The sequence below is a fragment of the Magallana gigas genome, chromosome 9, assembly GCF_963853765.1.
Source record: "Magallana gigas chromosome 9, xbMagGiga1.1, whole genome shotgun sequence".
Taxonomy (NCBI): Eukaryota; Metazoa; Mollusca; class Bivalvia; order Ostreida; family Ostreidae; genus Magallana; species Magallana gigas.
The window spans coordinates 5,598,256-5,611,141 of NC_088861.1; the positions used below are offsets into that span (position 1 = coordinate 5,598,256).

At 33.5% G+C, this 12,886-nt stretch overlaps 1 protein-coding gene and 1 long non-coding RNA gene across 2 annotated transcripts; both read right to left on the reverse strand.

Annotated features, from left to right (window-relative positions):
• Positions 1 to 723: 723 nt before the first annotated feature.
• LOC136271811 (uncharacterized) lies at positions 724 to 6,505 on the reverse strand. Its single transcript, XR_010709805.1, has 3 exons — positions 6,150 to 6,505; positions 2,491 to 2,826; positions 724 to 1,755 (listed from the first exon to the last, which is right to left on the reverse strand). It is a non-coding gene; the product is annotated as an uncharacterized lncRNA (long non-coding RNA).
• Positions 6,506 to 10,460: 3,955 nt separating this feature from the next.
• LOC117683059 (uncharacterized) lies at positions 10,461 to 12,788 on the reverse strand. The gene has a single exon (XM_066071452.1). The coding sequence runs from the start codon at positions 12,786 to 12,788 to the stop codon at positions 10,461 to 10,463; it is 2,328 nt and encodes a 775-aa protein (XP_065927524.1).
• Positions 12,789 to 12,886: the final 98 nt, after the last annotated feature.

The following is a 12,886-nucleotide window of genomic DNA, read 5'->3' on the forward strand; positions in this document are numbered from 1 at the left end:
AGGTGTACGTCTGTTCCCAGGGTACACCTAGTGACAATTATTTTCATACCTACATATACTTTTTATAACTTAAGCAGCGATGGCCATTATCGCCAATAAACTCATCTCCAGTATTGTAGTCCTGGTTGTTACTCTGACTTTATATATTTAATTTCATCTACAATATTACACCAAATTGTATACTATTCAATACATAATTGTGCAATCAGGCGTTCAATTGCGCTACGAATCTCTCGGAAATTCGTGAATTCCTTTTGTTTATACATGTTAAATGTATTGATTTAATATGTCAAATCAAAGAAGGGATTTAATAACGTATCACAAAGAGGTAATATTCTATTTTTAACTTATTACGTCACTTCCCCCACTGCTGAAAGTGCAAAGTTAAACAATGATCGTTTAAGCTCATCTATAAAACATATTCAAGAAAGTTTTTAAGCAAACTTACTTTTCATTATTCGAAAAAGACGACTGAATTAAAAAATCTTGGATTGTAGCGTGCTATAAACCCGAACTCTCAGTTTAGCCGATAACTGGTACAGTACCACTAAACAGTTCATCGTACGAATTTTTTAAAAAAAAAAGTAGTTAAAGAATAAACATTTGAATGTTTGTATCAGATAGCTAATAGTCAAAATTTCGAAAATTTTGTTTCATTCATATGTTTTTAAGATATCACGAGTACAAAACAGATTTTTTATTATAAAAATGCATGGTCTATGGGTTTCATATTCTTATAAAACAGTGTTCTGTCCTATGTCTGTACAAAAATAACTGTGAATGCTGATACATATTATAACTGCAACAAAGCTAAGACAAAATAGATTGATATATAAGAAACCATTGTGTGCATATATAAATAGGATGATTTAGAATCATCATATTTTTATAATAGTGTCCCTTTTTATTCATTTAAAACAGAAAAAACATGCTCTAGCGTTTCTTTCATTAAATAAAGGTCTAAACGTTGAATTTATTCTTCAGTATATAAAATGTAACCAAAGCAGGTTTTCAAAACAAAGGCTTTTTAGCTACGTATCTCGCTTGTAACTCAACGACTGACACAAACATTGTGTTAGCTAATAGAAATACCACCCTAAAGCATTGTAATTATTAATATAAACGAAACTATCCATGACCAAAATCGTGACGATGTCTTTTTCATAAAATAACTCATTTTATTTACCGGTTTGCAGCAATCATTTAACCTGGTTTCATAAAATAACACTAACAACCATTTGAGTTTTACTTTCATTTAGTAAATATAAACAGTTTTTAGTTTCACATTTTTCTGCATTCAAACTTAGGGGGAAAAATGCTGTACCCTATTCTAAAGAATATGCCCAAATTGTACATATACACAGATGCAGAATTTATCTACAATAAGTAATAAGTTTCCTAGTGCAAAAATGTTTTAAAAAAATTATTCCAATCAATTTTTGTAACGATTTTTAGTATTTTTGTTGTTTGTGTATTTCATGTTTGCTTTTATCTGAAATCTCAAAATATCGTTCACTTTCTTCTATTCGATTTCCACAAGGAGCACAATATCTAGCACTTTCAATAGCTTTCGAAAGTAGATTCTTAAGATTGAACTTTTCGGCGGCAATTACATACTCAACGATGGTGTCTGTACCCCTGTGATATGTGCAATCCTTGACAAGTCTGTCTTCATACTCTTTCAATAATGCAATTCTATCTTTTCGATAAGTCCACTTAGTATATGCAGTGTTTCAAAAACCATTGTTAAATCTCCTGAAAAAAATAAATCTTATAATATATATAAAATGCTTTTTTTAATTGTAAATGTATACTAAAGTACATCGGCATTTATTATTGTGTACATATAATAAGTAATTTCAAAATGGCCAAAATGTTTTGAAACAATATGTAAGTCATGAAAGCTTATTGTTTTTTATAACCTTAATTACAACCTTTTTATCCAAATTTAACTAAGGCACTTTGGGAAAACTCTGCGCCAGCTGTAATAATTCGCGAGTTGGGCATCATCGGGAATACCAGACGTATGTAATCTAATATCAACTAGACATCTCAAAGGGCCCCGCTTAAATAATGAAAAAAAAGATAAAAGCATTTCATAAAATTTTGCTTTGACTTCGAAATTTTTAGGTTGTCAGAGAACTTTGAATCAAGCTCATTACCCCTTATTAACAGGCTTTTTGGGATTTAATTTTCAGAAAAATTATGCCCATTGAAATTTATATATGGTAAAATACTGAATTTTAAGGATATCTGCAAATACTCTGACATTTTACCTTAAAACGTGATTTAACAGATGAATGGACAAACGGATCACTATAGGGCGTCCACAGAGAGTTGTCTTAACTATTCACAATGCTCAAAGTTGTAGAATACTTATAAACCCTAGCCATTTTAATATAAAATTATATTACGGCAGATGGACCAATTGTTTACATGGAGCAGGATTTTTTCCGCTATTTTAACGACGTTTGGATACTTGGGCATTACCTTTTTGTATTTTGAGAATTGCAAAATCTTGTAGCAATTTGTTTCTTTCCTGTGCTATTTTCATCATCATTCTTACGGAAAGTAGTGTTTCTGAACCAGCTTGTTTTAGCAGTTGTTCGTCATATTTTGCACACACTTGCACCGCGAGTGGTAATGCTGATGATAGATTGTAAACTTCTGCATTAGTAACATAAATAAGAAGAGTTTGGGTATCAATTTGTGAAATTCCTTGTGAAGTCTGTGAAAGTGTTTTGATCATACAGTCCTCACATCTGGCTTTAACTTTTAACACCTGGTATTCCTCGGCTAGCGGGAGGATGGATAACACTGTATACTCTGTAAAAAAAAAAATGCTACATTTGTAGTAAAGATACCGACAGTCGAAGTCAGTACTTAAACCAAACGAACATTCTTCTACACGTTATGCATATTTTTGGTGAAAATCCAAACGGCTCAGTGTACATAGTTTAGAAATTATCGGAAAGTTCAGCATATGTACCTTAACAACAATTAGATAAAATAATATGTACCTTAACAACAATTACATAAAATAATCGAAGTATCCATGTACTTTTCCACGTCTGATACATATTTAGCGATATATATGAATCACAGAACTCATACATGTACATGTAGTACACTTATCTGAGCTCATTTGGATTGTTTTGAAAACGTGTTCATGCAATGTCATAATTACAGATTAAAAAGACACAGTGATTCATTATTAATGAATCACATATATTTAACTGCGATTAAATGTGGATTTAAAATATGTATTTTTATTGATATCATAATTATGTTCAAATTGTTGGAGGGTCATATATTAACACCTCAACTAAGATTAACTTCTAGGAAAAAAGATTAACTGCTGTACATACTCTTCAAACATTATCTGCGACAATCTGTATTCTTAGCTTGATAAAAGGGTCTGTACTTTTAGAATGAATTACTAGTAGGTTTTGACATACGTTAAGTGTAAACAATTTATTGATGTTGAAGCATGGTAAATATTCAGCAAGGCATTTTTAATAGAGTGTCATTCATAGAGTTATAATCGAGCTACGGATCCTACAATTCCTTGCTATGTAAACAAGGCATTATTTATATTTATAAATTTTGAAGTGAAAACTTCAGTTTTAGACCTAAAGCGTATGTTCTAAACGTTAAAAACTGTTTATCTAGGCTGCTTCATCAATTAAAACAACCTTTTTACATTTTTCTTTAACTATCAACCATACTAAAAACAAGCAATAATCAAGAGGCTCACGGGCTTGGACTAAGAATGATAACCCGTAGATTGACTTGTCTTTGCAATTTCAGATTCATTGTGGAGTTTAAGCCCTAATTCGAAACTGTTACTCCCTAGTAAGAGTACTTTTTGTCACTGATCTGATGCATTGTTTTCAAAGATTGGGAGAGGACAGACGGGAATTGCAAGAAAACACCGAAGGCATATTTTTACAAATATGAATATAGCAAAGGCCTTTCACATACTGAATCGTTTTATGTATGTAATGTTGTTAGAGTAAGCGAAATTACCTTCAAGGATGACCCTCAAACATCAGGAGTTCTGTGAATAATAATTATTTCTTTCAAATGTTTTGTTACACAACAAAATGTCTACCATGCGACGTCCACGCAAACACATGTTTATCGCAGAAAAACAACTTCTGATATATATTATTAGTATTGTACTCCAGACAAAAAAGGCATACAGGACAGGCACATGACGTTAAGCATTTTTCTCATAATATAAAAAACCGTCTACCTTATGATAAACAAGGTACACATCGCCGCAATCTTTTGTTTATTTAAAGTTATTAGTTCAATTATTTTGCGATCCTCTTCGTTTCCTAATCGGTCCATCAATTTTTAAGCTTACAACCGATTCAACCAATACGGTGCATTACATCTGTCATTAATAAAAATCATCCTTTAATCTGCATCATGCACCTGTAGCATATAGAAATCAAAATACAACTTCATTTATCATTACAATGGTTGTCTTAAAGTAGATCCAGTGTTCTGTGATGTCATACTTTTTTGTAAAACTTTGAGTTCTTTAAAATTTGTGCAAGATAGTTTTATCTATCTTATGCGAATATAATCACACAGAAGTAATTAGAATTATTGGTAGGTTCAAGATATTTTCGCAGCTTAATTGTATCCTTAATTTTCAATTTCTTATACATTTTATCGATGCTAAGGGGAAATAACTCTTTTTCTGACTTTTCTATCAGTTGTATGTCTAAATGCCATAGTTTTTCTTATCCCAACGATTAATTTAAAATATGTTTGTAGTTTTAGTTTTCTAATAAAGTTGACAATAAAATTAAACAAGATAAACAAATTTCTGCCTACAAAATTTTTACTTTTAACCCCCCAAAAAACCGGTTTTCTGATGCTAAAATATGCTTTAGTTTATGTTTATCTGGCATCTCAAAAAGTATGATGACATGTATATTTTTTCTAACAATTGATGAAATTAAAGTCTATTAATTTGAAATCAGTTCGGTTTTTCAACTTTTATCAGAGAATTTTATGAGTATGGAGTTACCTTAATCGTAGAATAATCTTAGTCATCGTATCAAATCTCAAAGGATCTTGGGGTTTGTCGTGACGATCGGGACTGTTGCGTTTTGTCGATATGGTCATTCGAGCTATATACATGTAGATTTGGCCCTCGGGTCCAATCGTAACTCAAATCATGGTCTTCTTTCATCTTGATCGTGAAAAGGATCGCTATCATTATCATGCCCTCTCGCAACAGAGGACATGGTTTCGTATTAGCGCGTCGTAACATACATGAACTTAAATGCAAATACATAAATCGGGGATTCGTGATGTTCGGATCGGATCGAGGTCACATCGGAAATTATATGTGGGCAGTTTGATCGAAACGTATTTTATGGTATCAAAACGGGCAATGATATCGTGACAGATTGCATGACCTAAAATATGTCTATTTGGACCTTACTGTTTCAAAGCTCGATAAATAGCTTAAGGACGTATCGACGCGCATCTCCTCGTACCTAAGTCTAAATTTTACAGAAGTACCACGATTAGTTTCGATTTGTAAATCAGAGGAAACAGAGAATAGCTCATTGTAATGTTTGGAGCTACGCGTACAAATGTTTAACTGCGAATCAGAGCTACCCGTACAGACAAGCAAGAGCTCCTATGTGTACAGTAAACAATATCGAGGTATGGTCAGAAAAACTTCAGTTTAGAAGAATTTATTGCTCTCTTCATACATTTTACATTTATGTCTGAATGCTAACATATTATGGGAATATTTTTACAACAAGTAACATTATTTTTTGTCAAAAAAATGAAACACACTTCTCTAGATATTGTGATTCAATTTCTTATTGAATATTTGTACTGATTCATTAAGAATTTTTCGTAAGAGAAATTTTATGATTCAGGGATGGAAATGAGTTTAAGCTTTTCCTAGTTTACTACTGTATAAAAATCGAGACACTCTCCGTCCAGATTTTAGATATTTACGTATCTTCAATCTAAAGTAAAAATACTGTACACAACGCTACTTGTTCTCTTGCTTTGACGAACAGCGCTACCAAAAACTGTGCACTTCTGTTCCTACAATGTGACCTTTTACCAATAATTGATATCGTAACATTCATTATATCACTTACTCGTTATTGGACATACGATAGCAGGGTTATAAAAAGTGCGTAAAAACATCTCAAAATCCTCATATTTCTTTCCAGGCAGAGGAATCCTAACGCCTCGCCTCTCCTTAAAATCAGATTCAAACATTCGCCTAAACACAGGTGAATTCTCCGCTAAAACTTGTTTGCGAACGTGAAGCTGCTTTCCTTCCACCTCAAAAATGACATCAGGCTGAACAAACAACGTGGGCTCTTCCCTCAATTTTTGTTGCTTACTTTTCGTAGCCATTCTTACTTCTTTTAATGTTATTCTGTGTCTTAAACGAGTTTTGATATCCAGCCCAAATCGATATATCTTCATATGTCCTCTTTCACTTTAATTTAATAGAAATCTGAAACGCGGGCCTAAAACGGGATCATTAAAAAAATAATAAATTCAGTTTTTGTTATTATCAATACCAAGTCTTTTTAACTTGTAGATTATAACTATTTCTCAAACATGTTATGAATTATTTTTATTACTAAGACATTTAAACAAAATGGAGTTATGCAAGTTCAATATCCCTGTTTAAGCCTCAACGCAACGTGAACAAATCAATAACGATATTTAAAACGACGATTGGTATGTTATTATAGAAGACGGTTTCAAAAATATACAAATCATTCTATAGAAATAATTTTGTTCTTCAAGAATGTCAAGGGCATTATGAAAAACATTCAGTTTTTAAATACCACGCCGAGTCCTCTTATACGTATATGAAACACATATATAACCATTCATGTTTTTTCACCAAAAACGCTTCTAGACTTACTAAAGCGTGTATCCCTAATGCTTTCAAATTTTTAGTTTCTAAGGAACAAAGTAAAAAAAATATATCAACCTAAAATTATCTAAGTTTTGAGAGCAAATATTTTCTTATGAAAGGATTTCTAGAGTAAAGTGATTGAAATTTGCATTTTTGAAATACAACACTCGTTCGCTTTTTATATTTCAATGCCGACAACTTATGACATTTGATCATTGACGAAAACCTAAGATTGATTTCATTTTCTCACACGAACGAAGCGTTATCATCTTTTAAAAAGTTTCCGACGATAAACATAACATGCCACTTGAAACATACATGGAATACAAAATGTCTTGTTTCTTTTAACGTCAAAAAAGGAAAGTTTTACTATTTCAAGCGAAGAACCAAGCAAGTGTGGTGGTTTTTTCTAAAACGTTGAGTAAAAGTTTTTAAGAAGTATAAGTTTTAAGACATCTCCTTATAGATTACGTATTAGACCTCTAAATTTCATGTTATTTATTTTAGTTTTTAAGTTGCAAAAATGAGTTAAGGAAACGTATGAAATTGCCCACGTAAGAATGATGATTAGGGGCACATTGATATAAATATTTTAGCAATAAACCTACTAATAAACCAAAAAGCGTCGTATATATAAAAGTGTCTACACATTGAATCGACATGTGTCTGAAAACGTCACCAGGACTGGTTATTTAATAAATAATATAAACTGCAAAAAGTCGGCAGGGCGCAAGGAAATGTGGTTAAAATTTACAAAGTATAAGAAAACATGGAGGCAAGAAGATGGTAAATTTAAACACTGCACAAATGTTTGACAAAAATACATGCAAATAAAAAAAAATAAACTTAAACTTAAACTTAAACCAGCCTACGTACAGTTGTTTTACAGGTAATGAATATTTGCCAGTATCGAATAAATTTTAGACAATGTTATTGAGAAAAAACAAAATTACATGTAGAATGTTTTTACAAATCTAAAATAGGTCATTATATTACAGAAATAATTATTATTTTCACAATTGTTAATATTTACCACATAATTTACATATTGAAAATGTGACCCAGACTTGAGCTGCCGGTGTTATGAAGAATAATGATCCCCGTAGAAAAATGACCGGGAGTCATTTTTCGACGTAGAATAATGACCCCCCTTGCTGTAAAATAATTGGATTTTTCTGAAGAAAAAAGACCTAGGGGTCATTTTTCTTCATGTTGAACGTGAAGATAAATGACCTCCGTAAAAATGACCCCCGCTGTAAACAAGAATAAAATTGGTTATATCCAGTATCCCGACAAGGTATCTGACTTTAAAATTACTGGAATTTCCACTCTGTTCAATTGGTTTTGAAGTTATAAACACCAACAAATTGCCAGGTCTGCATGTGTGTGTTTAGAAATCTGTGCAGGTGGTGCTACTGTTGCAAAGCCATTCCGTAATTAAAAAACAAAACAAATGAAAAACAAATTTATATACATTGAGGAATTAAATTGTGTGATAATTAACGAACAACAATCAAGAAAGAATAATTGTTGTAATAATATAGCAATATTCACTGGTGAATGAATTGTCAGACAAAAAGGATGATATATATATTTTCGTACTGGGGGAAAGGGATTTTTAAGTTAGAAAATCCATCTGATAAGAGAGATAACTTCTGTAGAAAATATTCTCACTTTGTTTCTGATAACTCCTAATTATTAAGGCAACAAGGACAACAAGCAACACGGTAGGTGGTACGTACTTGGCCCCAGTTTATGCTGGTAGGCGACATTTATTTTATCTCAAATTTTAAAAGATGAAATTTGAATGGAACGAACTGAACCCCAACTTTTCGGGGGGGGGGGGCAAAAAAGTTAGAATTGTTTTACCAAAACGTACAAGAAATTCAAACTAATCATATTGATCAAATTTAAAGAGGTAATATCTATAACCTCCTTCCCCTTTTCCCATCCTCCAATGCATTGTTGTTGTTTTTTTATTCAAATATACCTTAATTATATGTACTTGTACTGTCCATCAACAATACGTGTTTAATGGTTTAGGCAGAGAATCTTTAGATTGAATTTTTATTTCTCTCTTAATCGCTCGTTCACAAAGGTAAATGAATTAGAATTGGGAAAAAACATACTAAGACAATTGCAAACTATAGACTTAGTTCATTTTTTGAAACTTATAACATTTCAAATGTTTAAAACTGAGTCAGGTTTTTCAATTTAAAAGATCAGATATGGGCTAGGAAACAAAATTTATAAAAAAGAAAAGAAGAAAATCACATTTTATTCAAGACAATATATATCCCTATAATGAGATTATACATGTACCAATTACTAGAAGATCATTCATTTGATCCCCTTTATGTGATATATATATACCAAAAAGCTCTGGTTTGAATTTGTTCACTCTAAAAACACATGATTCCATTTACTATTATCTTATCCAAATTTAAAAACAGAAAAACTTTTATGAAAAATTAAAAACTAGTTGTAATTTAAAACCTGTACGTAAAACCTTCAATAGTTCATGATAAAGAAAGATAACTCTTGCTGTTTGAAGCAGTGTTTGTTACAAACCTAAACAACAAAGTGCTCTTCTGAACTAAAAAAGCAGCGCTTCACTTTGTTTTGTAAGATGATTTGACATTGTATATAAATATTTTCATATACATTTAATATTTTTAATTCTATGCTGCGATAATAAAGTTTTCGTTTTTTGTCACTTTATCTAATTTTCTTCATATCATGATTACATATATTGTCAATTTGGGAGAAATCTAGCAGCGCTTAATCTCTTTAACTTTATTTCATAACAAGGTATTGGCTTTAATAATAATCAAAACGAATTTAATATATATATATATATATATATATATATATATATATATATATATATATATATATATATATATATATATATATATATATATATAAAAAGCACTGAATAGAATCAACAACACTAGGCATCTTCAAGGTGTCGGATCTAATATATAGATACTAAGCCAGTAAACTGAATATATAAAGCACTAAAAATGGCTAACGACACGAACAATAGAAATTGTCAAATTTTCGGGACAACCCGTCCCTTCTTCAGGACCAAAAAATAAATTACATAAGTAAAAATCAAAGAAAACAAAATCTAAAGCTACTACTAAACTACTTAAGAAACTATGAAAAAGAACAGCTACATTATACACATCATTTGATCACATTCTTAAAGGTGTTGATACTGTCGCCGATCGCTATAAAGTAATCAATCGACTGCCAACTTCACGCCTGATTAAGTTAATTAGCTAATTAAAATTGACGTCCGAGTTAATAAATGAAAATTTGAACCCCCGTTGTTAACTCGTACGGCACTTATGATATAGACTCGAATTTTTGATTAAAAAGAGATAAAATTAAATGAAAATAAATAAATAAAATTAAGAAAAAAATGATTTACAAATAAAAGGTAGTAAAGAAACTAATAAATGAAAGAGGCGCAGTTGACAGATTAGATAAAATTACTATGTGGGTTTCAGGTGATATATGGCTATGAGACGTTCATTTTAGTGAAGTCCATTTGTTTGTTCATGCCATCAGGTCTGAATGATTTGAGTCTGTGCATCCAGAACTTTTCCTTGCTTTTCCTCTCCGCGTCTGTCCAATTAGGATTATGGTCAATAACCAATACTGTCATGTCTTCCCATTTGTGGCCACTTGTATTAAAATGTTCTCCGACGGGCTCCTTGACTTTTTTGGTCTTTATGGTAGAGCGGTGGTTGTTGATCCTTCTGCGGAGGTCACCTGTTTCACCGACGTATTGCTTAGAGCAGACTTTGCAACTGATGAGATAGATGCAGTTGTCTGTGCGGCAAGAGGTGTTGCCAAATATCTTGTACGTGCGACCCGTGGTGGGGCTTTTAAAACTGTCCGCGTTGGTGCTGTGTTTGCACAAAAGGCACCTGACATCGGAACATGTTTTAAAACCGCCATTTGGCAACGGGTTGTCTAATCTTGCCCTGACTACCATATCCTTTAAGTTCCTCGGGCGTTTAAACGCAGCCATTGGTGGATCCTTGAAAAGATCAGCCATTCTTTCGTTAGTGTAAAGAATGGGCAGATTATTTCTAAGGATGCTGTTGAGGTTCTTAAGGGCGGGGTGATATGTAGTGACAAGTGGAACCCTGCTTTTGTCTGTTTTCTCTTTGTATTGTAAAAGGGTTTTTCTGTCTTTTGTAATCATCTCATCAATTGCAGATTGAACTGTGTGGGCTTTATAGCCTCGATTACACAGATGGGATTTCAATATTCTGCTCTGTTCTTCAAAGATTTCATTAGAAGAACAGATTCGTCTGATTCGGGTTGTTAATCCTTTAGGAATTCCTCTAAAAGTATGGGGAGGATGGCAACTCGAAGGCTTGAGGTAGAGGTGAGAATCAGTGGGTTTGGTATGGAGACTGAATTTTATTTCACCATCTTCCAAGGTGGATGTAGTATCCAAAAATACATTTTTGGAACTAGATATGTCCACTGTGAATTTAATCGAATTGTGGAAGGAGTTGGCAAAGGTGATGAAGTCATTTAGGCAGTCTCGGTTTTCGACCCATTTCATCTCAATATCATCAATGAACCGCAACCAGCTCAAAGGTTTGAAAGGAGCTCTGAGAAGCAGGCTGCGTTCAAATCTTCCCATAAATATATTGGCGTAAGTTGGAGCCATTTTGGTGCCCATAGCTGTACCACTTATTTGTATGTAATGTTCGCCATTGAACATGAAATTGTTCAGCTTGAGAACATGTTCAAGGAGCTTGAGTAGAGATTCGGTTGACGGCTGCTGAATCGCTCTACTGTCCCATACCTCCCTGCAGGCCTCAATACCTTCATCGTGAGGAATATTCGTGTACAAGGACGTGACGTCCATTGTAACGAGAAGAGTATGGTCTGGCAAGCCAGAGGAAGGTGTTTTATTCAGGTAATGTGTAGTGTCCTTGAGGTATGATGGCAAATCTTCTACATGTGGACGGAGATGTAAATCTATAAATTCAGATATTTTATCCGTGGGGTGTCCGATGGCACTAACTATAGGGCGCCCAGGCATTCCTTCCTTGTGGATTTTTGGAAGCAGATAAAATTGACCCGGTCTACAGTTGGTTGGGCGAAGCGTTTCATAAACATTAACACCAATCTCATCATTTTCATACATTTTGTCCAGGGTGTCAGTGATGAGAGCTGAAAACTCTTCAGTGGGATCAGAGTCCAGTTTCTTGTAGAAACGATCGTCTGTTAGTTGTCTGTTGGCTTCAGCTAAATACGCTTGTTTGTCTAGGACAACCACTGTGGATCCTTTGTCTGCTTTCTTTATGACTATGTCGTCCCTGTTTTTCAATCTTTGTAGAGCAGATCTTTCTTCTTTCGTCAGATTGTCAGGGACGATTTTTTGGTAGGTGAGGAGCTTCTCAATGTCTGACTCAACAGCATCAATGTAAGACTCAAGTGCTCCGCATTTGCCCGGTGGCGGTTCCCAAGTACTTTTGGGTCGGTACAACTTATGTTCTTCTAAGTTGTGCAAGGGCGGAGGAGGTTCGCCTGTGTGATCATTGCTGGAGTCCTTGCGCGAGAAGTGTTCCTTTAGTCTTAGCCTTCGGAAAAATGCTCTGGTGTCCTCTCTTACCTTTTTGTCATCGACCTCATGCGGTGTTGGACAGAAATTGAGACCTTTAGATAGTAGTGATGTCTCAACGTCTGTGAGAGGAACCTTAGATGTATTCAGAACTGGGCAGGTGTTGGTATCGACCAAGGACTCGTCTTCACTTGTTTGCTTTTTGCGCTTGAAGCGTCTAGAGCGCCGTTTTTTGGCAGAAGGACGAGATGACAACATATTAGACCTGGTTCTGTTTGTTGCTGGAACACCATCCCGAAGGAACTTTCTTTTTTGGGTATTATTGAGGTCATTAGATAGGGTAGTATTGAATGTTG